General features: G+C 40.0%; 1 protein-coding gene across 12 annotated transcripts in view; it reads right to left on the reverse strand.

Annotated features, from left to right (window-relative positions):
- Window positions 1–25,016, reverse strand: part of NAV2 (neuron navigator 2) — a 379,270-nt gene that overhangs the window by 125,202 nt on the left and 229,052 nt on the right. For 8 of the 12 annotated variants that reach the window (XM_018083415.3, XM_018083416.3, XM_018083414.3 and 5 more), the window contains exons 3-5: window positions 24,821–24,873; window positions 10,098–10,170; window positions 3,854–4,091 (exon numbers count right to left, since the gene is read on the reverse strand). In XM_018083415.3, the coding sequence (XP_017938904.2) occupies window positions 3,854–4,091; window positions 10,098–10,170; window positions 24,821–24,873 (364 nt within the window). Of the gene's footprint in view, window positions 1–2,268; window positions 2,338–3,853; window positions 4,092–10,097; window positions 10,171–24,820; window positions 24,874–25,016 lie in introns of all 12 variants that reach the window. The other 4 variants (XM_018083408.3, XM_018083406.3, XM_018083407.3 and 1 more) reach the window with 1 other exon arrangement.

The following is a 25,016-nucleotide window of genomic DNA, read 5'->3' on the forward strand; positions in this document are numbered from 1 at the left end:
AAAAAATTAAAGATTTGGTAGTTGCTCAAAATGCATACTGAGGACTTAGTGAAACAGCTCGCTGCTTTGAAGAGCAAGGGCATCCCATTAAAGACTGAAAGACAGAACCAGTTCCCATCAGCTACAGTAGCACTGGAAGGGACCACTCTTTGCCTTCTTTGTATTTTCTGTGTGGTAGAATCTTTGTATAAAACACAAAAATCTAACTATTTAAATAATTTGTGGTAAAATGAAGAAGTCCCAGTTGTCAGAGAGAATAGGGATGCAACCCACCAAATCACAGTTGTGCCTCTGAGCAGGAAGAGAAGCCAGGAAGGAACCTGGCAGGGCTTCCTAAATAAATTCACTTCCTCAAGACCAGTGAAAAAATAGAAAATATGAAAAGAAACATGAAGAGAAAAAGCAAAAATGCCAGCAGCTGCATGCACATGCTTTTGAAGCTCAAAAGAGTATAAGACATAAGGGCATCATTCAAATACAAACCCAATTAATTTACAAACTCAAACCACCACAGATCCGGCACAACACATCATGGTTCTGAGGTTGACTTTGCTGAAACCTTTTAGAAGAGCATCTCAATTAATCCAGCCTTTTTCAACACTGGGGGGTGCTAGAAAGTTGTCCCTACTCATCATTGCAGCAAGGTGGACATGGGAACACCCCAGAGGTGCTTCATCCACTGTAGAGGAGACTACAGGGCAAGAAGCAGAGGGCAACCAGTGACAAACACTGTTCCTGAGAACTTGAAAGTCACCAAGACAAGAAAGTTCATTAAAAGTTTACTTTGTTTGACAGGAAACGAGCTAGGTTTCCTACACATGAGCTTAAAGTTACCACCCAGTTTTGAAACACTGAGTATGGACCAACCGCCCCAGGAGAGCCCCAGTATGGGAGGGGAGTCTTCCAGCAAAGGTTGGCAGGGGGGAAGGGACAATGTTCCCGTGCTGATGGATAAGAAAAGGCTCCCTCCACACATGCCCACACAGGTTTTGCAAATCTGTCACATTCGAAAATAAATAAAGCTACTCAAACCAAGTGACCACTTAAGAAGTGACAAGTTTTCCATCCAAGTCAGTATTGTCACTGCAAGTAAAAACACACCAAGAATAAAAAACCTCTGTGCTAAAAGCACCCTTGAAGATATCCTTTCTCTTAAGACTTTTTTTCCCTCCATAGAACTGACTGGTTTTAAGCCCCTGCTTTTGGTATTAGGTCAAGATAATTCACAGCAGTGCCTGTGAAATCTAAGGGGGAAAAACAGGTTTTGAGAGACGTTTCCAGGTTCTTGCTATTAGAGACAAGGTACTGAGCTTGGAGAACACTCTCCTTTACTACTCCTCAGCACCTCTGATAGGCAAATATGAACTGTCAAACCATAATTATGATCAAGGGAGAACATGAAAAGGAAGCATGGAACTTTTTAACAGGGGTTATTCTGCAGGGTTTCACTGTTATCATAAAAGAAATAAGACACGGGAAACAAATCCGAATTTTACAGCAGAAATAACAATCTAGACAAACTGAATAAAGATCATAAGTTATATTTCACAAGCTTAGCAAAAAGGGTACCAATGTAAAACTATATTCTATTAGAACATTTAAATATAGTAGTAAAATAAACATGATTAATAACACAGCAACCCTTATGATCACTGAGATGAGATGGTCAGATGAGCTAGCATGCAAGTCATGCTGGGAGCCAGGAAAAAGATTGACTGAAATATCTAATAATCACTTTGAGGGAGATTTACATGTGCTCAATGCGAGACCCTGGGCAGTGCAGGAGCTCTGATGAGACAGACCCACATGGTGCTGTCTGGCTTATATCATGCATGTGATGTTCTCCTCACTAGCTAAGACCTGATGCAACTCAGATGGGGGTTGGAACTAGATGACCTTTAAGGTCACTTCCAACCCAAAACATTCTATGATTCTATGATTTCAATAATGCAGATCAAAATATAATAAGTATAGTGGGGCAAGAACTCCCAGAACCATGTTTTGTTCTCAAAAGCAAAAGCTCATAAGAACAAGAAAATCAAATTATTTTCTTGCGGGCCAAAATGCATTCCACATCTCAAAAAAAAAAAAAAAAAAAAAAAAAAAAAAAAGAGAGAGAGAGAAAAATTAAATCCATCTAAAACTTTCACATTTCAGCTGTTTGTAAACACCTAGTTACAAACTGTTTTCAACAGGAACCCTAAACATGCATCCAGAATTATTGCAAAAGGATTATTCATGCTTTGCAGAAGATGAAGAAATGCTAACCTAGAAGACCTTTTCTGACCAAGAGTGAATCGGATGATTTTGCTTTGAGATGAGTCCCTGGGAGATGCACTGTGACAGGAAAGAAAAAGCGGAAGATAACAGTGAACAAAGAAAATTCTTTTTTAAGCCACTGAACCCAGTAACCTGCTTTAGGGAGGAAAGAGCTTTGACAAATTTCACAGGAATAAAAACCTTCTTGCCCAAGTGTGACTTCAGGTCAAAACTCCTACAATTTGAAATTAAGTAATTTTTACAGAGTAATGAACGTGCAAATCTGCATGCAACCCCAACTTTATTCCTCTTTTCCAACTCAATCCTTTATTATACGTATTCTCTGCAGAATCTCAGTACTTTTGGATATACTACGAAAACATGACATTTAAGATCTTCAGGATGTATATATTTCAATCATTTGAAACCCAGTCTGATCCACACAATAGACTGAAAGTATCAAAGTAATGTTCAAATGGTCCCATGGATCTTCACATGCTTTTGACAGAAAAGTTGCAGAAATATGTTCAAACACATCTTTGTTTTGTGCTAATTATTTCCTGTACAAGCTTATAAATGCTGTAGCAAGATCATGTTTTTCAATTACACAAAGCTATTCCTTGTACCCAAATGAGCATAATTCGTGAAGAAAGACACAGAAGCAAAACCCAAAAAAGCTCTGAGTAGTCTCAGTTGGAAGGTTCCAGTTAAACTGTTCATATTCCTCATAAAGCAGCAACTAAGCCAGTGTTCACCTCAGTATGTATGAACACAAATACACCTTAATTTGAGATATGTAAAAACAAAAAGCCTTCATACTTCAGTAACTGTGCAAATATGGCTTCTGCTTTTAATTCTGCCCACTCATCTCCACTAAACCCTCACTGTCAAAGCAGTGGAAGGGCCAGACCAGCAGAAGGCTGTACATGCATTCACTGTGGTACAGCCTCATAAATTGTTTTTATTCTAACCTGGACAGAGCACTCCTAGTATTAAAGACATTCAGGAAACAAAGACCCTTTCTATTCATCCATACTCTGATCTAGGAGCGCCAACAAACACCAATCATGAAAATTATTTTTCATGTAAAGCCAGCAGCATATTATTTTTGACCAAGCAGCCTAGATTTGATTTTGATTGCCACCAGGTGTTATGAGCTTTATTTCTTTTACCACTGTCAGAGCCTTCCACTTCTTAGTAGGGACTGAAACTCTTGTAATCTGAGAACTGAAGTTGGTTTTCATATGCCTAAAAAAAGATGTTCTGTAAGGGCAACAGTGTGCAAGCTTTGTGACTAGAAAGCAGCAAAAGAAATAGTGAGAAAAACATCGTTTAAAAACACTGTGGTTCCTTGGTCTAGCAGGTATGTTACACCCATTGGGCTGCAGATTTCTAGCACTGAGAACATATTTAAACACATCTGTTCTGATTTCCAAAGGCACGAAGTCAATTGCTACTCAGCATTCCATTTCCAACACACTTTATTCTAGAGAAGAACTAAAGAAAGGAGTTTCTTTGGCTTTTCGAGACCTTTAATGAGAAGCAAAAAAAGAGATAAACAATGAAAAAAACAACTCAAAGGAAACTTCCCCACCTGGACTGCATTTCTGGTTGTGCTTTGAGCTGATGCTGCGCAGCTTGCGGGGGCTGTTGGCACGGAGCGTGGAGCGGAGCTGGAGCCCCGACCTGGCACTGGGATGGAGGCCCTGCTTGCTGGGATACTGGGGGAGCCTGCTGGGATGGATGGTGGTGTGGCTGCTGTTGCTGTTGCTTGTATCGAGATAAACTGAAGAAAAGGCCCAAGATGGCCTTTAGATTCCCATTCCTGATTTCTGCAAGGCAATGATCAGAGGTCACTCGTCAGCCACCAGTGATTTTTTTCTCTCTGACAGTACAGTGGGTCAGCCACTGCACCCCCAGAACTCTGTCTGAACCAACTTCCTTTGGGATATCCTTTAGGACAAGTTTCTTTCTGCACATCTAATTGGCATTACAGTTGATTACCACTGAGCACCAACAAAAAATAAATAACTGATTTCTTCCCTGCGGTGACTGAGCGATATCTCACATTTCTGCTATAGTCTGTGTTAATGCCAGTCTGCTTTCAAAAGCAAGTTCCTTTAGTTCCTTTAAATTTTTCCTTTATACTAAAGTAACTAAAAAACCCAAAACAGAACCCCCCCAAAAACAAGTGTAATAATGACAGCACACTGTAAATGATTTCTCAGCCCTAACTTTGCACAAGGAAGAAAAACAACTTAGTTCTCACACCGTACTATATAATTTCTGGAATATCACACTAATAATTCCCACTAAGGAAGTCTGATGCAAATTTTGCACTAGAAAATATGACTATGGGTGAAATAGCTGTATTAAAATAGATAATTACCAGCTTGATATTATCACTGGTTGATAAGGAATATATACCCAACACACCTAAAGAAAGCTTGACATTGAATGCATAAACTTTTCAATTCCTAAATGTCATCCTGTTCTTTTATGCAGTATCAAATGCAAAAATGTAAAAGCAAACAGAAATAAAAAGATGAAGAGGTTTATCAGACCATGCAGTTGATAATTAATATGCAAAAGTGCAAATTGTCTTGCAGACAACCTTAATGTGCCATGATTTAATTATGTTTAAGTGTGTTTAATTTCCTAAATTTAAAAAGTGAATTAAGAAAGGTACATCAAACAGCCGAACTTCTGTGTGCTATACAGAGCACTGGAACAAATACAGCTTACTGCTGCCCTATGTTTTTATATCCCTCTGTGGGGGTTAGTGCAAGATGGGAAGAAAAGGACATGTGGCAAGACATAAAGGCAAGAACCAGAATTTTGATTTCTGTTCCCAGTTCTGGCTGAAAGGTTGCTCTGAGTTTGTGATGGGTTCTGCTCTATCCTCTACTCCCTCTCCCAGCCACATTTCTGCTCATGTTGCTCATCTTGGCTGTATAAACAAGCTCCTGCTCTTAATCCTAAACACTTTACTGAGCAAATCTCAGGTTCATATCTTAAAACTGTTGCTTTCCTTTCTGTACCAGCTTCTAGCTTCAGTCTCCTTGTCTACCTGCACCTCAATCTACTTTTTCTTCCTAACCACCAACAGAAATTACTTCCATTCTTAAATTTGTTTCGGCCCATGTCCTCAGAGAATCCTAGACCTTCCCTAAGTGGCCCTGCCATCACACCCACACCCAGGATATTCCTTTCCCCTCACACTTCTTGGCTCAATTTCCTTATCCATTTTTATCTCCCTGCACTCTGGTCCCTCAGTGCTCTCTCCCATCACTGTCTCCTCACTCCCTTGTTTAAAGGATTATCATTCACTGCCAGTGCCCTGCAGCAGACATTTTCACTCTTTGTTTTCTTGGCCAGTTTTAGTCTCTTCCTGAACAGTAGGGTCCCAATTAACCTGCCTTTTTCCCCTTCTCCCAGTACACTCCTGCTCCCAGGCAGTGCCATGCACAAACACAACCTTCTCCCACTGCCATCAGCATCAGGCAGGTTCCTTCTCTAATCTGCAGGTTCTCTTCAATAATCTTTGCTTAGCTAGGAAGGACAGGGATGGCAGTAGACAATAAAGTAAAACAGACACAAAAGACAGCAGAGCACACTAAAAAGGATCTCTTTATCTCCAGTAAAGAACTCAAATTACTCACGGGAATTGCAAGGAAAGTAGCATTTAATCACAGGTTGAAGCATAACTAAACAGACCCAGAGGCACTGGGAAGCTTAACTGCACAAATACAGGCCAGAAGATAAAAGAAATTACCATAGGCCTGCTTTTTTAAACTTAGCAAAGCTATAATCAACTGGAAACTGATTTCCATATGAAATGAGAGGCAACTATAACAATAACCCACCTAAAATCTGTGGCTTTCTATGGCTGCCTGTCTTCTGTTGTATTTATCAGAAGAGCAACCTGCTTTTGACTTTTTTCCTAAGGTGACCAAAATATGATAATCGAAAGAAAAACCCCTTTAATGAGTTAAAGCAGTCTCTTTCCCTCTGGATTTGAAGCAAAATATTTCAAACCAGACTTTCAGAGGTAGCCATGTTTCTCTTATCTTTAAGACTGAGGTAATTCTCCTGGCAGTTCACCCCTGCACTTTGTACAAAAAGAGTATTTCAAAGAGTACAGCAGCCTCACTGCACTCTGCCCATCAGCACAGTCTCAACTGCTTCCTGCTTCCAGTCCCCTCCAGTCCACGGTCAGCTCCGATATTCATATTGACTTAGATAAGGACAAGGATGTGACCCATCCATTTCAAATGTGGAGCCAAAAATGACTGCCTTGGATACTGGAAACAAACACTCTGGATATTTGAGAGGGAACTGGAACTTGGTTTTCACAGGAATTCCCACAAATCTACTCTTTGGAAATTTTCACCCTGGAATATCTCTGTTGCTGCTTGTTTCCCGTACAGCTGGAATTTCACCCCTGTAACTTGCCAACCATCCTTCTCCATAATCTTCAAAATCTTGGCAGAAAGGAAATATTGTGTGGAAGGAGAGCTAGCTTTGCTGGGCAGCTGCAATTCCAAGAGTCTAAAACCTTGCTCAGTGTGGAGACAATTTTAAAGAGCGTGGATGTGGAGAGACAGCTCAAAGCAATGGACAGTGAAAAACTGCAGCAAGAAGAGAAATTAATTGTCTCCGTAGTTTTCTTTACAAAAGGGGATCTTAGGATCTAAAAATCTTTGATAAGGGAATGCATTTTGCCTCCACATTGCTGGGGAAGGGGACCTGTTTCTAGCATAATAACATGGTCATCATCAGTGATTGCAGATCCTTAGGATCTCCACTGCATAAATCCATAAAAATGGACTATGTCTAAGTGGTACACACATATATCAAAGCTGGACTTTTCAATACTGGAAGGATATGACACATGAAGTTCCAAATTATTTCAACATTTAGGAGTCATCCAAATTCCAGCTTTGACTCATTAACTTCCCTGCACACTAAAACTGCACTATTGAAAAATACATGTTCTTAAGCATTCCAGGAGACTTCAGTGATTATTCCTGTTTGGAAGCAATCACAGCCTTTTCTTTCCTCCTAGATGAGGATCTGCCAGCGAAGTAAATAAATTATTTGCATTGACCTAGCAGGTCTTGGCAGCTTGCACAGAAACACTGGCTTGTTTGGTAATGGCACTCTTCACTTTAAATGATTCTGTGTTCCTCAGCACAGTTCAGGAATGAGTAAAAAAAGAAATTTACTTCATTGTTGCATTCAAAGTCTTCTATTTTATAAAAAAATAGTTCCTTCCCTCCCCTCTCCAGTTGTCACTCTCTTCCTTCAGTGTTAGTGGTGGAGCCAGTAAATGTTCTCATTTGTGTGCTGGCAGCAAACATTACGGGTCCCTTCTTAGCTTCTGCGTGATTTAATACACTAATTCCTACACAGTGTAAAAGAAAGGAAGAAACACCAAATCAGCGAAGCCATGGGATAACATGGATCCTGCTGGGTCTGACTTGAGACTTGGCAGGAGCACCATGAACATCAATCATGCTGTCCCTTCCCCAGTGCGAGCAACACTACGCTGCCAACTCTGTACACCCAGACAGTTTTCTTGTCAATTACTCTGCTATTTCACTGAGATTTTGCCTTGTATCAAGCCAGGTTAAATAATGTGAAATTTACTGTATCTTTACAATATTTATACATATCACATCAAGGTCAAAATTGGCTTTTACAACAGACTCTGTGGCATTTTCTTTTTCATCATTTCCTGGTAAATAAACTTTCTGCTGTTTGAAGTTTTAGCTCACACTTTCTTTTCTTGACATGAGACTCCTCCTGATTATAACTGAGCAATCAAGGCACTCAATGCTGTACTCAGGTAGAGCTTAGTAGAGCTTCACCTTGGAGGAAATACTTGTTGCTGTTCTAAACCAGCTTAAGGATGCACCTAACATTCAGCCTCCTCTTCTATTAGTTGTGGTATATTCAGCTTAGAACAATGTGTACTAAATATGCACTATTTTGCTTTCCACACTTACAAACCACCTCAAAGTCAGTGACATCGCATTTCAAACACACATTTTACAGTGACTTGTAAGATCTCACGGACTAGGAGAGTTCCCTTGGAGGACAGCAAGGAATGTTTTAAGCTATTTGCTAAACTGTTAATGTGTAATTTTAAACTGTAATTTTTAATGATTTCTTTTTAAATAGTAGCTTTAATTTTCCAGTAATTTTATTTTTTTTCCTATTTTTATGGGTTTTTTACATGTAGGTACATATGTAAAAGCTGTGTACACAATGGTTTCACCATCAGGTACATCCAAGTGTTTATCTGGCAAACATTCCATTAACATCTTTTTTCATCAATAAGGAAAAGTGTGTTTCAGCAAAGATTTCAAATCATGCTCATGAGGTATGTTTTTGATTTGTGACTAAAGCAGTGTTAACAAGGCATCAGTGCTCTGGCTCCTGTTGAGCAGTACATGCACTGTGTCAAGGCTTTCTCTTTATCCAACACCGACCTTCCCTGGGGCATAGGATGGAGGTGGGCAAGAGGCTGGAAGGGGGCACAGCCAGGACAGCTGACACCCAAGGGATATCCCATGCCATGTGACATCACATTCAGTCACAAACATTGACATGGGTGCTGGGAGGGTGTTGAGGGTGCTTCCTGGTAGGGCATCTGTCTGCTTGTGGGAGATGGTGAGTGACTGCCTCAGCGTTACTTGTTTTGCATTTTTCTTCCTCTTTCCCTCAGTCATGAGACTACCTTTATTTTGATCCATGTGTTTTGTCACTTTTGCTCTTCCTATTCTCTCCCCATCCTGCCAGGACTGCGCCAGCAGCCATGTGGTGCTCAGCTGCCAGACCAGGTCAGCCCAGCACACCTACACATCCTTTCCTGCCTTCCTCATTTGAGCTGCAGGATTCCTTCAGAGGAAAAAAACCATGGCTCTAAATATACAGGCACTCCAGTTAATGGCACACAAGTGCACGATTTGATGCTGTAACCTCCTCCTCCAAATTGAGCTCAGGAAGAGTCAGTCATCGAATGTAACTTGAAATCTCACCTGATGCCACACATTTGTTCCGTGAAGCACTGACGGGGACGTTATACAATATATTCAGCTACTGAACCCAATTGCTTTTCCAGCATATTTAAATAAAAATACAAGTGAAAGTTGGTGCTCAGGATGACAGAAATCCGTTTGATCTCTTAATAAGATAATAGTGAAACAGCTTCTGAGCCAGCAGGTACCACTGGCAGGTATCATGCACTGGCATAAAGGAATATAGCAAATTGAGTCATGTTTGGGTTTCAGAAACATTCTGGTGCTCTTCAAAAAAAGAACAATTAATTAGAAGTCAAAACGTCTTCTTTTCTGTTTTGGTTCAAAACATTTGGATTTTATTGTTTCATGCATTTGGAAGCAAATTTTAGAAAAAATAACCTTTCTTTAAAAGAGAGAAGAAAGCAGGACAGTTGTTCAGGTATGAATAATTCAAGACAAAGGAAATAAGTTTCTTTCTCAAAAAGCAAGCAACTGCCAGCAGTTCATTTATATCTGTAAAATGTACACTGCTCAGTGTGTCAATTTTAGAACTGAGATAAGAAAATTCTGGTTTTCAACAGAAAGTAACAAAAAAGTGACTGAATTCTAATTTCATTTCATTGATTATTTTTACAAGTCAGCTGTGTAGAGATTAGATATATATTTTACTTACCTCTCATGCTGAGATGGGGGGAAAAAGAAGCAAAGACTGTAAAAAATTTAATTTACACTTCATGCTGTGGTTGCATTTACAAGTAGTAATTGAGGTTCCTTATTTAAAATCAAATTTTAAACAACCAATGCACTCACCTTCTGCTGACAGCCCCTGAATGTTAATCCCCTTAGCAGCCAAGAAACTCAGGCATGCATCTATGTTTTCAATCTGTTCAAGAAGAAACAAAAAAAAAGGAAACACAAAAAGAAAGTACATTGTAATAATTATTTACTTTCATCTCCTGCCACACTTGAGCACACTTAAGTCTTTGTGTCTCGTAGGAAGTCCCCTTGCTCATTATGTGGAAAGCATGGCAGGAAACTCCCTAAGTTACTGAGGTTCTAAATGGATTATTACATTGATTATAAATTGATTATTCCATGGGGTGGGGCTTTCTGTTATTTGCACTTGCATGAAGCAGGTTAGTTAATGCTCTACCCACAAGAGGCAGTCACTACACATTCTACTAGAGGGTCAAGGATTTTATGTGCCAGGATTCTTAACCTACAGTAGGTATAACAAACATGAAACTGAAAATAAACATAGAGGCCACATTTGTTTGAGAAGGTAGATTGCCACTTGCTCTGAAGTTGACAGCTGGCAAAAGTTTCCAGCCACACAAACAGTAGAATATTAAAGCTGTAACTGTAAGCCCCATCTGGAATCCAAAAAACGTTCGCTCATGACATTCCCTGCGTGCCAGAAATGACAGGGAACACTGAAGGCACATCCTGCCCCTCAGAGAGAGGGTACAATGGGAATATGGTGCATGGGATAAAATGAAGTTTGACCAGGTAGGGACTCTATATACAGACTGCAATCAAATCCTACCTAAGAAAGGGAACTCCAGAGAGGTTGGATGAGTCAGGCATGTTTCCCACAGTATCTCAACATCACAAGAGAGATCTTACAGTAGCCTCACACTTAGTTTCCCATCAAGTTTCCATTGAAGTTCTTCTGTCACAATTAGAAGACGCAGAGAGATGCCAGCCCCCACCCCAGACCAAAACACTTCAGTGCAAAAGCCTAAGCTTTGACGCCTTGAGTGGCTTCAAGGAACAACATTTTAGGAAATGTGATGTTTTGTGTGTGGTATTTTATTGAACCATAGTAATCAGCAAGTGATAAAATAGAGTCTCTGTGTTTGAATATCTCTCAAGCACTAATTTATTAATTCCTGAAACACTGCAACCAAACAGTGCATCCACTGTTTGGATAAGGAAGGAGACAGACACCAAAGCCCATATTTGCTCTTGTATAACTACCTTTATTCTGTGCATCAAAAGGAAATGTGAAAAACTCAGCTGCCCTGTGAGCTCCTGAGGTTTTTTGCCCTCAAAAAAACACACAAGTGAGGGCTGGGTGGCATTTTAGAGCCTGAGCTACCAGCATCTGACCTGAGCTCCCCATCCTTCTCAAAGTAATAAAGAAGCACAAGGGAATGCTGCCAGAAAACCTTCCACACCTACCTTCTCTCAAGGTACTTTCATTTATTGTCCATAAGTATAACAATAAAAACATTTTCTTCCATTATGGGGGTGGGAAGAGTTATTGGCATTGCTGCACTGTGATTTCAACAATTATAAACACTGATACACTCAAAACTTTTATCAACCTCATTATACTTTGAGATACGCTAAAAAGTACACAAAAGTACTTTGAGTAAATGATATACCCCAAAAACCAGGGAGATACCAAAGAACACATTTCCTGTAATGCTCAGACCTTGGAGCTCGGAGCACGGTGCAGTTCAAAGGCTCATTTATCCACAGTTCAGTGTAATTGGACTGTCAGTCTTGACCCATTTCCTTCCTCAGTACTCGACAACCCTTTCAAGTTTTCATCGTGGCTCTTTTATTGAGATGATTTGGGACTTTGCTGGAAAAGCAAAGTTCACCTTTCCAAGAATAAACACCACATAAAAGGATCAAACCATTTGTGCTACCTGCACTTGACAAGCTGCATCATTCCAAGAACATTTCCAGTCTCCCACAGCTGTGGGTAGATGGCTCCTCTCCCAGTAAACAGGTTAGTGAGTAAAGATAAGCAATATCTTATCTCCATGCCAGATCTGCAGCAGCTCTTTCAGTCCTGCTCTGCTTGCTTCTCTTTCCAGGTCCCTCATCTTTGCTTAAATTTTCCTTTAGGACTGAGTGAGCACAGGATTGAGATTTATATCTGGGTAGTGAGTTCTTCATCCACATCCTCATTCTTGGTTCTACACAGAAATCCTTGCTGACCTCCCAGTCTCATTGCAGATCCTATTCAGATTCAAAGAGCCCCCTTTAAAATCATTCCAGTTCCTGGGACAACCCCCCAGTTTTTAATTCAGTGGTTCAAATGCTCAGTAAGATACAGCACCCCTAGACTGATGGATGACTCCCCATCACAAGTCTGTATTTGGACCACAGATTGAGCAACCTGGACCTCACTGTTGTATAAACGGTCAGAGAGGCTTCCTTGACACACCAGTCAGAATGTCCAGCTAAAAGCTGTGAGAAACAGGGGCTCTTGGTGCTCTACTGGTATGGAAAAGGAATGAGAAAGAAAAAAAATAGAGTAATACAAAATGCAGAAAAAAATACACAAGGCATAGAAATAAAAAATCTGTGACTTGCATTACAGTCAAGAAATTGTAAGAATCAAAATATTATAGAAGTAGGAAAATATCCTAATTTCATCACTTAAAATCAGATGATGATATAAAGGGGGAAGAAGAGGGGTATGCAAAAGCAAACCCTTTATGTTCAGAAAGTAAAGAACTACAATAAGATCCTGTGGGGACGTACAGCACTGCATGTACAAGGAATTCACTAAGAGAATGAAAGAGAAGGATATAAATATATCAGTGACTCAAATGCTAACATTTACACAGTATATGTGATATTAACAACATTTTGGGACAGCAATGGCAGAAATGTGAGCAATTAGTTGATTTTGAAAGAAAAAACTAGAGCTCGAAAAGGAAAACAGAGAGGAATTTAATGAAATCCCAGAAGAATGTGAAACACTGAATGCAGGACTGTAGCTGAAATGACTAAAATTTAGTGTTGGTAAGAATACAAACTCCTTCCCACACAAGAACTGCTGGCCTGAGCCAAGAACGCTGATCTTGGTTGAATTAGTCTAACGAATCAGAAATCACATTGTTTGTTTGAAGAGATGAGTCCTCAACAATGTAACATTTCATGAATTTCACCTGTAAAAGCTCCCAGGATGGATTCTGCCTCTAGCCCCTGCTGTATTAATGTAAGGACTAGCTATTTATAACCCGAAAATGTTGTTTTATGGAGAAGGATGCCCCCAGTGCATACAGAGCTGGAGACAGCGAGGTATTCTGAAGTAGCACCATGTAGACCATTTACAGGTGTGTACCTAGGAGAGAAATGAAGTTCCTGGATAGATCTCAGCTATACACTAGGAAGAAATTCTTCCCTGCAAGGGTGGTGAGGTCCTGGCACAGGTTGCCCAGAGAAGCTGTGGCTGCCCCTGGATCCCTGGAAGTGTCCAAGGCCAGGTTGGACCGGGCTTGGAGCAACCTGGGATAGTGGAAGGCATCCCTGCCCATGGCAGGGCGGTTGGAACAAGATGATCTTTAAGATCCTTTACAACCTAAATCATTCTCTGATTCTATGGTTCTAAGCAAAAACCTAATGACCTGCATCATGGTGGCTTCCAACACAAAGAACAGTTGCCTCCTTATAATTGCAGCATTCAGCAGCAAATCATCACCAAGACTCAATGTGCCCTTTCTTGGCCAAGTCCACATATTGCTTAAACACTTTAAGCAGATGTGAGGAGACTGGATTTGCCAAAGGGGAGTGGATATTTTCACTGTGAGCTACAATAGTTTTTTGGCTGACGATTCTGATTTCTCATTTGCTTGGTCCACAACATTCAACACAGTAGAAGCAAAGCACGAAAAATGACAGTTGGATGCTCTCATTTCCTGCCTATCCAAAATGGGAAAGCTGTGCAAAAGAAGAAGGAAAACCAAGGACAGCCATGTGCAGTGATTATCTCCCTTGCAAACATTACCGGAAGTCTCCAAAACTGAGCCTTATTAAAATTCCCGGTCAAAAGCATCAAATAAATTTGCAATTTTGGATTGCCACATTTAAACTATTTTAGGTGTAGTCAACTATCAAAGTGTGTTACCAGTTCCACACCCTATACAATGGGTATTTATTCTGAAATGTCCCTAAATGCCAACCAAGGACTGCTGAGCCCAGACCTGAGGGGTTGCCAGCCTCGAGGGCTCCTCCTCCTTCCTCTAATTAGGAGATTATCAGAAAAAAAAAAACAACAACCCTGCAGAATTAAATTTCTGTTCACACATAATATATCAAGTGCCACCACTCTCATTCTCATAGTCACAGAAGGAAAAGGCATGTTTCAGCCAGCTAGCTGAAAACTTCCTCTTAACATGAATAATCTGGCAAGATGTGGGCAGAAGGCATCCTGGCTAAGTGTTGTATATGGAAAACTGTCACAGACCAGATTATCAGCAGTTGCTTTGTTACACCAGTAAAGCCTATCAGCCCAACTAGTGTTTTCAAGTATTTACTGATTTCTAAGTACTTCTGCAGAGGTCATCACTGCACATCATCATTTTCATTCCCACCAGACCTGCACACTCCTTGTTCCTTCCCAGCTCCTACAACACAAAACTCAGGTATGCATAAAAATTTAACAGCTTCACTGAATTCCTATGTGTGGATCAGAATACATATATTTCATTCTCATTTCACTGTGCTTTTCACAGGTGTATTATTCAAATTATCCTCTATTCTCTAAAATACCCTACAGCAATTATACAGTTCTGACCACAGTGGCCACCAGACCCACTTGAGTTTTTTTTGTTTGTCACTTGACAACAATTTCAATTTCTATTCTTGCCAGTGCTAGAGAGAAAACATGCCCTGGCCTGTATAAGTAGAATAGGATATGCCAGAAACAAAAACAAACAAACAAAAAAACCCACCAAAAATATCTCCATCCTGTAACTTGTAAATGGAGACTCACAGGTGGGCACTAATATATGTTGAACATTGACTATATCACACAAACACTTGAATGTGGAAACTTTCTACAGCCAAAGCTGCCTGTCCAACTCTGCCAGATCAAATACACAGGGTAAACTATAACTAGTGCTGCCCTTGTGAAAGATGTAAGTTTTTCTCAAACAAAAGTCAGAATTAAGCTTACTCTAGGCTCCTTTACTTAGAAACCATGGGAAGTTTCTCACATTATGATGCCAGACCTCTGCTCCCTTCTTTTACAGTAATAAATGTGCAGGTTTTATGAGCTTAACCAGAAAACCCTCTACTTATATTGAAACCAGTGCTTTCCATTTAACTGAAGGTTCCATGTTATGTGTAGTATATTAATTTTCAAAAGAAAAAAGACTGATTTCATGTGGAAGTTTTTCAAGTCTCACAAACCTTTATGCAGTATTCCAGCAGACTTCACATACAATGCAGAAACAAGGAAAGAGCCTAACACAAGCTGTTTCGTAAGGCAAAAATCTATTTTTTGTCTGTATTTTTGAATAAAGCTTTTACATTTATATTTTCATACCCTAAAGTTTAGAAATAGCCTTAAAATCTCAAGTCAATACATTGACAATCCTTAAAACCCTGGAGTTTTGGGGGAGAGAGGGTTCTCCCTTCCAATAACATCTCATTTCCTCTGTTTCCTAAACATAACTATATATAAGAAATACCAAGGCAGAACTGCAAATTCCATTTGTCCCAGAAGGATATAAATACTAACTTATTGCTCAGTTTAAAATAAATCTTCATTAGTAGTTATCCCAATCAAAATGTATTTTTTTAAAAAGACAATAATATGTTGTTCCAAGTGTTCATATGCTGCTTCTGACTGTTCAGATAAAAACGTCTTCCAAAATTAAGTTTCAGGATTTTGACAGCACTTCGTGGGTATCTTAGAAAAAAAATAACAGATGTAACATAAGGGCAAATGAAGCTAATCCATATTCTGAAGCCAGGTTATGACAGATCTAGCCAAAGAAACAAAAATCTATTCTTATGGGCATGCTGTTTTCACATTTATGTGAAGAGTTGACTCTTCTGTTAAAATTGTGTTACTTTGGGTTTTTAAAGACAAGGAGAATTTGAGCTAACTGAAGGTTAAAGAACCAGCCTAAGTCTCATCTTGTGCATTCTCTTCTATTTGACCCTGGTAAAACCTTTGCTATCCTGTGTTTCAGCTCTTCCTCTGGAAATAATGGGACAAATATTCAACATTCACTCCCAACATGCCCTATCTGAATAGAAATGAGGGCACTAAGCACCACAGAGAAAACTGTGATTCACAGTGGCCAAAATTTCTAACGCTAATAAGGAGCATCCAAAGGGCACACTCATATTGTGAATGGATTTGGGCAATCCTGGGTGACTCCCAAGGTTTGCCAAAGCTAATCTGCTCAGGAAGAGGCAGATGGAAGGGGTTGTAGAAATGTTCCTAGTTTATCTTGAAATTCAGCTTTCTTTCAGTTGTTTTTTTTTTCTTTTCAGGTTTATTTATTTAAAACTAAAACTTTCCTATGGGGAAAAACAAAACTAAAGAGTCATTTTTTTGAAGAATATCCCTGGAAAAATTATTTTTGGATTAGCTCTTCAGCATCAGGCCTTAAATATACTTGAAAAGGTGAAGTGGATAATTTGTAAGTAATTTGAAATCTCGAGATGTTCTAAATTATGATTAGTTAAGCAACAACAAGCTCAACTTTGCAAAACAAGTATCAACAAAGAATCCTGCCTCTGGAGAACCATTAATTTAGGATATAGATGAAACTCTTTCCTGGTGTCGAGAGACACTTGACTAGATTTTAGCACACATTATTGGCAGTAAATCTCTCCTTATGTGTAACTGAAAACAGGAAAAGATGGGGAGAAGCCAAGGCTGTGCTCAGTAAACCCATAATAAGGAGAACAGCATTATTTCCACCTTCCCTGGCTGCTCATGGAAGATCCTTTTCTATCTGGAAGTTATGTGTTGTGCAACTGGGAAAAGGGGTGATGGTTTTAAACTGACAGAGGGCAGGTTTAGATTAGAAATAGGGAAGAAATAGGTGGTGAGGCACTGGTACAGACTGTCCAGAAAAGCTGTGGATGCTCCATCCCTGGAAGTGTTTAGGGCCAGGTTGGATGGTGCTTGGAGAAACCTGGTCTAGTGAAAGGTGACCCTGCCCATGGCAGGGGGATTGGAACTAGATGGGCTTTAAAGTTCCTTTCAACCCAAATCATTCTATCATTCTATGATTAAATGTAAAATAACATTGATACCTAGTAAAGACAGTTGTCTTTCCAAAACACCCTTGACTTCTACATAAACCAATGTTTTTCAAAGTGCATAAATGCTTAGAAGGAAGGACTGGCACTAAAACCACTCCCTGCAGTAGGCTCAGGATTTTGCACGCTGTTTTATCCCCCCAAGCACCAGCTCAAGTGCTGAAGGCTCTGTGTATCATTAACTTCAGGAATCCAGAATCTAACGAAACTCCTGTAGAAAGAGCCTCCTGCAATGCACCCTGACAGCTGCTAATTTCTAAAAAGGATCCTGGGAAGGGAGCTCGGGCCACAGCCCGTTCCCAGCGCAGCTTCCCTCTCGCCTGGCTGACACACATACTTGTGTCTCGGTGCCTCAGGGTCACGGCTTCACCTGCTCCCAACGGATTTACTCCAGTGGCTGGAAGGGCACCAACACATATGTGCCCCCTCCTTCCTTGCACTTGGATCCTGGATAACATCTCCGACTGAAATTCTCCTGCATAACTGCTTAAAACAAGCACAAGGCTGCTTAAATATATAAAAGCAGTTCTACAGAAGAGCAAAGGAATAACATTTTTTGGATCTGTAATACCTTCACGGAGCACCTAATTAAAATAATCATTATCACACAGTAGCAGTGTATAAGCAATGGCTGGAAACCAAAGATTTGCAACAAGATAGACAAAATGTTTACTTCTCTGGGCTGTATAATGCTTTGTAACAGCTATGACCTGTTTCAGATATTCCAGAGTGAAGAGCTTATCACTACATCTCCTGTAAAAAGAAACACCCAGGCATCAGAAGAAATTTCCATATAAACAGCTTTAACTCTTATATCACCAAGCTGAAGGAGAATAATAAAAGAATTTTTACTTCCACCTGTCCTCAAGTCAACCTCACCTTTTCTCCTTAGTTAGAGAAGATTCTCACCCGATTTCCCAGTTTTCCCCATTTATGCAAAGCATAGCAAGAAGCTATGTGTTTGCAAAGTATTGCATAAAAGGTATATTTATGTAATAATTTTACATCAATAATAGGCATGGCAAAAAATAATTATGCTTCTAGACTTTTGTGTAGGTGTAAATATATAAGTGAAAGCTATAGAGATCTCCATGTACATATGTGGAATGACCCTGGTCCCTCAATGCATTTGCTGTCTCAGGTATTTAGTCCATACAAGGAGTAGAACCACAGGTACTCAAAATGCTATTTAACAGTGAAATAAATGATCAAATAGAATCTAATTCTATCTTTATAGTTAGAGCTCACATATTCCATTTTTTCCTGTAAAAATTACTTCGTCGCTGTTTATTGAACCTCACACTGTTTCAGAGGCGGATGGTGTGCAAGTTCTTGCATCACTGTATAGGATAAAGAATTAAGAGTACCTCCTTAGAGACCAGGAAGGTGATCCCTTATGGAATGACATAACACTGTCAGCAGCAATGTTTCCAGAGGTACCCTTTACACCCATCCCATGAACAGAACAGGGAGATGTAAGTATCGGCCTTTCCCAATCCAGTCTAGCTCTATTTATCCTGTTATTCCATGTAGGATGGTGGTGAAGGTGAGTGGGGGGGCTTGTGGTTTTATTTAGACTGCAACTCTCATCTGACCATGCCTGTCTCACTGATGACAGTGCACAAACAGTAAGCATGGCAGCATAACAGCAGTCTGGATACATGAGCAAAAAAAAGAGAGACAATCAAACCAATCTTATCTTGGAGCGAGAGTCATTATATAAGTTGAGGCAGAAGGACAGCTAAGTACAAGTAACCTGGCAGATCACCTCTGTAGTAAATTATTTTTGTCCACATGACAACACATGATCATACATGACCAACAGAAACCCAAGAAGCTTAGAGAAAAAGCTTTCAGAGTTCCTAAACTTGGTATTTGACCACATCCCCTCACCCACAGTCGCAGAAGTTAAGTTAGTGTCTGTCACTGGTCAGGCTGGCACAGCTCTGGGGGATGTCTTCCCCTTCAGCTAACCTTCAGCTGTGAGGAACTATACCACCCTTCAGGGCCAAAAGACACCCATTTGTTACCATAGTAACATTAAACCAGATTAAATTTCTAAACATATGCTGCCAGTAAGTTACAAACTCCCCCAGCAAAGCGGGGGAAGGCTCACCAGAAGATGGGAAAGTTCCCTTTACTACATTTGCTCAACCTTGGAGTAGGATTACTTGAAAATACATGGCTATATTTAACCCCTGGGATATCATTCCAAAAATCCTACGCTAGGAATTTGCAGAGGAAAAGTATGCTTGTGATGTTTTTGATCTTCCAGCAGAGCTGCTCTCCTGAATTAGCAGCACATGCCCCGGCAGCAGAGCCCTCCTTGGCCCGGGGACCCGACTGCAGCCCCACCAACTCGGAGTGGGGGGCCTGGAGTAACAGCCTGGAAGATTTACTGCACTTAGTTATGGCAACATTTGGACAACACTGGGTGTACAAATTGCTCAAAGCATTCAGAGGAGCAGGTTAAAGCAGATACCTGCTCTCAAAGAGCAGACACAGGGTTATCTTCCATAAGAAAAACACAAGCAACTAAGATCTTTTTTTTTTTTTTAAATACAGTAGCTGTTTTTAGTTATTTGTACATAACACAGCAGGCTCACTCACTTTGTGAATATTACACACATAGACAGCTGCCCGGGTGATGCAGATGATTTCAGCTCATATTATTCCCACCAACCAACTCGTTAACGGGAACCCAGTTCTCCCCTGCAGGTTTGGGGCCTGTCATGCTCACATTCATTACATCAATTCATTTAAGTGTTCTTTGAAAAAACAGTAATGAACATTTCAACATCTCCTCCTCCTTTGCCAATTCAAAAAAATAATTCATGAAGCTGGCAAGGGTCACACCGAAGAAGGAAGTGGATACAAGAAGTGAAGTGGATACCTGGCTCCAAGAACTGAACTACGATTCCTAGCACTGCTCGATTCAAAACAGGGTTCCACCAGGCTGGAGAATTTCCATACAAACTGTTCTTTGGGTGTCACATACATTACAAAACAGCTCATTTTCAGAATACAAGAAATCAGTCAAATATTAAAATAATAGTCAAATTCCCATCACTGGAAGTAAAGCCTCCATGAAAATGGAGTTATTGTACTGAAAACACAGCCTTCATCTTGACTTCCATAGAGTCCTTGGAAAGAAAGGCTGGCTCTGACCCATCCTGCAATACAAGATTCTTTGTTTGCAAGACAAAAAGAAGAGTGAGCAGTATTACTTTACTACTGCAGCTTGATATCTGCACCAGAAAGAGATGACTCTTGAAAAACTTCCTGTCAACACATGAAAAAACAACCCCTCCCTTTTGTTATGTGAGAATAGATACTTATATACACACAAAGTGATCCTGAGAAATAATAAGGCCCAAATACAAACCCACATGAGAACCACAGTAATTTCCTCATCTATTTATAGGAGGTGCTGTGGTGTTTGTTAAACCTACGTGCCTTTCTGTTGCTCCAAATTCTTGTCTTGGGTGTCCCACAACTTCCCCAGACTTAGCATGGAGAGATGAAAGTTTGGTGTATCCACCCTACAGATTCCCTAATCCTCTTCCTTTAAGCACTGACAGCTTTGCTACCACTCCACCCCTTCAGGCTTCAGTAACATGGGTAACACACCATCACTTTCTCAGACTTTCACATCTAATGTTTTAGTTCTTCTAGAGTATCATCACCTGTTATTTTTAATTTTATTTTCAACCTTGAAAAAAATAAAGTATTTTCTCATTTGTCTCTCCCCATACTTCCTTTAGTCGTCTCTCTCCCCAGTCCCTTCTATTCTCTTTCCTTCATCTTGCTCTCCAATTTAATTCTCTGTTCTTTCAAGCATCCTGCCCTTTGCCTTTTCTTGTACCATCTAAGCTATATCTCATGTGTTAGGATTTGTCACTTGCATGTAATAGGTAACATAACCATCTCTCTCTCTCTCCCTCCTGGCTGTGCTATATTACACAGGTGATAAAATGCTCAGCTGTCACACCACGCTAAAATACCTCAGTGGAACTTCCTTCAAAACCTGTGAGCATTTTACACAACATATTTCCTCACAGACAGAACACAGCCCCTTTAGAGCAAGACTTCTAAAGGTTGCCATTACAGTCAGACTTCATATATAACAAGCAGCAGAGACAACTCGTGCACTATATTTTTTGTTTACTTTATCATTTTATAAATGTAAGTGATATGAGCCCTTTGACAACAGGTAACACTCAGCACTTGCAAAGGTACCCATGTCAATAATAGTCTATAGTACCTAGAAGGTGAGGTAGTAACCGGTACCTCCTTTATAGTCCATAATCTGCACGATGCTAAGTGTTGAGCTCTAATATCACCCCCTAAACAAAAGGCAAATTAAAAGAAATTAAAAAAAGAAAAATATCTCTGTTTTTCTATAACCAAACAATACTAGCAAATAGCCCTACTCAGGTTTATTGACCTAAGTGAAGTGTGAAGGAGAGGAAACTGGCCTTGTTGTACTGTCCTTCACCCAGTTATGAAGAACCATGCCAACATTCTCTGGGGTTTTATTCTAAAAACCCAAATGGTTTTTAAATGGTCTCCAAATCGTCTTGGTCCCTGAGCCTATGCTCCATGCAACTACATCCTCTATTACCCACAGTATTTTCTGCATCCAGCTGGAACTAATCATCAAAATTACAGGCTTTTGTTTAGACAAATATCTACAGTACAGAAATATAGAGGTTTGGGGAAAAAAAACCTAAAATGGATCTTATGCAGAGGACAAGCTATAGAATAGTCTATAATAGATTATACAAAAGCCAGCCAACTCTTATCTGGAGCAAAGGAAGACAGGGATCCTCCCCTCAGCAGAACAACCCGGACAAGATGATGATGGGAGGATAGGTTCTCACCTAAGTGATTTTTCATGGAGCCAGTGGGGTCCCTGTCATATCATTTTTGGCACTGGGACTAGGCTGATAAGCACTGATGGTCCCACGTGGTTCTGCAGTACTAAACTTAACCTGACAAGGCTTATTAGCACTGGCTTTGAGCCTGACAGACCCAAGCTGTCTCTACTGCTCAGTTTGGGCCAATCTGTATGATGCTCTCCAACACTGCAGCAATGGGAACAAGGCAAGGAGGCCGGATCTGGCTCTGTGGTGAGCTCACTAAGGCTTGGCATCACCAACTCAGGACTGTGCCACATGGAAGCAAATGCACTTTTTTTTCCCACACCTCCTTTAGCAGACTTGGAAGACACAGGCTTAGTCCACCTTTCTAAGCTGATACACCTGGCTGGGCATGAGCTGATCCTTCACAGCTCAGCTCACCACTGTCTGCTCAAGGCACTGTGAACCCATAAATGAGGTAACTGCCCACAGGGGAAGACAGCATGGAAGAAGGCTTCCCTCTGAGATCTACTGGATTTCTATATAATTAGCAAAGTTAAATCTTTATTTATGATACCTTTTTTTTTTTACCCCCCAAATCTGCCCATCTGTGGTGCTCACCTTACAGGTACTACAGTATGGATATGGAGACTTATAACTGAAAGACTGATTTGAAAAAATTAGACTGGTCATTGCCTGGTTGAGTGTCTGAATTGACTGGGTGGCCTTCCCTGTGTTACCTCTCTGTACCACACTTATCAGACACAAATACCAGTTCTCACACTCTACAGAACCTTGAAAGCCACATTAAGAGGAAAAGGCACTGAAAGGCCAAGGATGAAGGCTGCTGTATCTATACAAGTATTTGTCCTAGAACACAAGAGACCTGCCAAAGGTTCTTGCCTCAGCAGAATCAGAACAGAATCATGGAATGATAGAATGATATAGGTTGGAAGGGACCTTAAAGACCTAGTTCCATCTCCCACCACCATGGGCAGGGACACCTTCCACCAGATCAGGTTGCTCCAAGCCCCATCCAACCTGGCCTTGAACACTTCCAGCAATGGGGCAGCCACAGTTTCTCTGGGTAACAACAGTGTCTTTACTGTAAGATGATAAAGAGCTCCGTAAGCATGTGCACTTAATAAAAGCAAGCCATAAGCAAAATTCTCAGTTTTCTCACATAGAGAAAACTGCTGGGGATGCCTTGCCATGACTAAATCCTCATGAGGACCCAGTCCCACCCACTGCACCCTCCTGACTGAGCAAGTGGAATAACTTCAGAGGAGACAGTGCAGAGCAGACATCTCTTCCCAGCAATCTTCAACATTCCTGACCCAGCACATGCCCCCTGCATGCCTCTGGTTATAACCTGATCCGGATTCCACAAGCAACCCACTGCATGCATCCCACTATCCAACAGAAAAACATTCCTTCTTCATTGACAATAAGGACTTCAAGTGACTTTTAGCAGCAACATCCTGGAATTGTTTATAGACTCCAGTCCTGAATGAAATTCAGTTCTTATGACACACTTCTGGAACATTAAATTATAGTAATTGTCAACATTTCCTCATTATTTATACTCTAGACAGCTGCTGTGGCTACAGCAAGAATAGCAACCAACCTCTTCAAAGCAGTAAGAAGTAGCAATGATAAATCTTTTTGATGGTTTTCCTTTTACAGAGCAGTCACTCCATGGTTTAAACAAGATTGATAACTTCCAAGAAACAACAAAAAGCCAAAATAGAAGAGCAGAATTAAGTGTCATTTTGACTTAAGATGACAAACTCTCCTTAAATCTTTAATATTTCATTTAACTATGTGAGTGGTTGTGCTCACAATGCAGTTGTGGAGCTAGTTGGGAACACTTATAAAAACAAAAGGCATTAGAAGCTTCACACATAGAACGGATATCCAAGTGTCCCAAAGTAAGCATTTGGAGATTTTAGAATTTATGTTGTAAAATAACTTTTTTCTCAAAACACAAAAGGAAATAATCTTCTTTAAAGTACAGTGAATTTTAAATGTTGAACTCCTAGGATGCATGTAAAAAATCAGTTTCTTATTATTTGTGTTCTGCCTAAAACTTCAGGTTTCAGCAATACTCACAGCAGATATACTCCTGAGGTACCATATACTTTTCATTTTCCTGCATTAATTTTTGGCTCTCCAATTTTGAATATTAGATACAAGTAAGACTCAAACTAACTTCCTATCTGTCAACAAGTTGCATCTTTAATTTCACTATTCGAATTTTTTTTATTTAGTGCATATTATCACTAATTTTGTTTCATTTCAAAGGATACAGGAACTCTTAATCCAACTATAAATACCTAATTCTTCTTTCTCAATACTACTGTCAATATAGAGGAACAAAGTTTTATGTTTATACATTCTTGTTTATGTAATATTTCAAAAATATAAAAGAGCAATGTAAGAATAATCTTGATTGTAAATATGTGACAAATTATAGGGCCTAATTCAACGGGGCAAAAACTGTCATATTAATGTTCTGCAGACTATACCTTTGGTCTCACTACTGTGAAAAATTAACTAAAAATTGTTATTAAAAGTCTCAAAGTCACACACTATCATTCAACCATGCACACACAAACAACAGACCATTTTATTACTTACCATTTGAGACCTATTTTTTGGGCAGCCATTGATGTCTTCAATCTTTTCATTTGCTGAAAAGCAAAAAAGAGGCAATAAAGCAAAAAAACTAAAGCAAGGACATTTATTCCAGTGATTTCTGGAGTACTTGCTGCCAGTTAAATAAAGGGGTTTCGGACTGTAGTTGTCCAGTCAAAGTGAATATGTGAAACACTGA

The sequence above is a fragment of the Manacus vitellinus genome, unplaced genomic scaffold (genome assembly GCF_001715985.3).
Source record: "Manacus vitellinus isolate BGI_N305 unplaced genomic scaffold, ASM171598v3 scaffold_63_pilon, whole genome shotgun sequence".
Classification (NCBI taxonomy): Eukaryota; Metazoa; Chordata; class Aves; order Passeriformes; family Pipridae; genus Manacus; species Manacus vitellinus.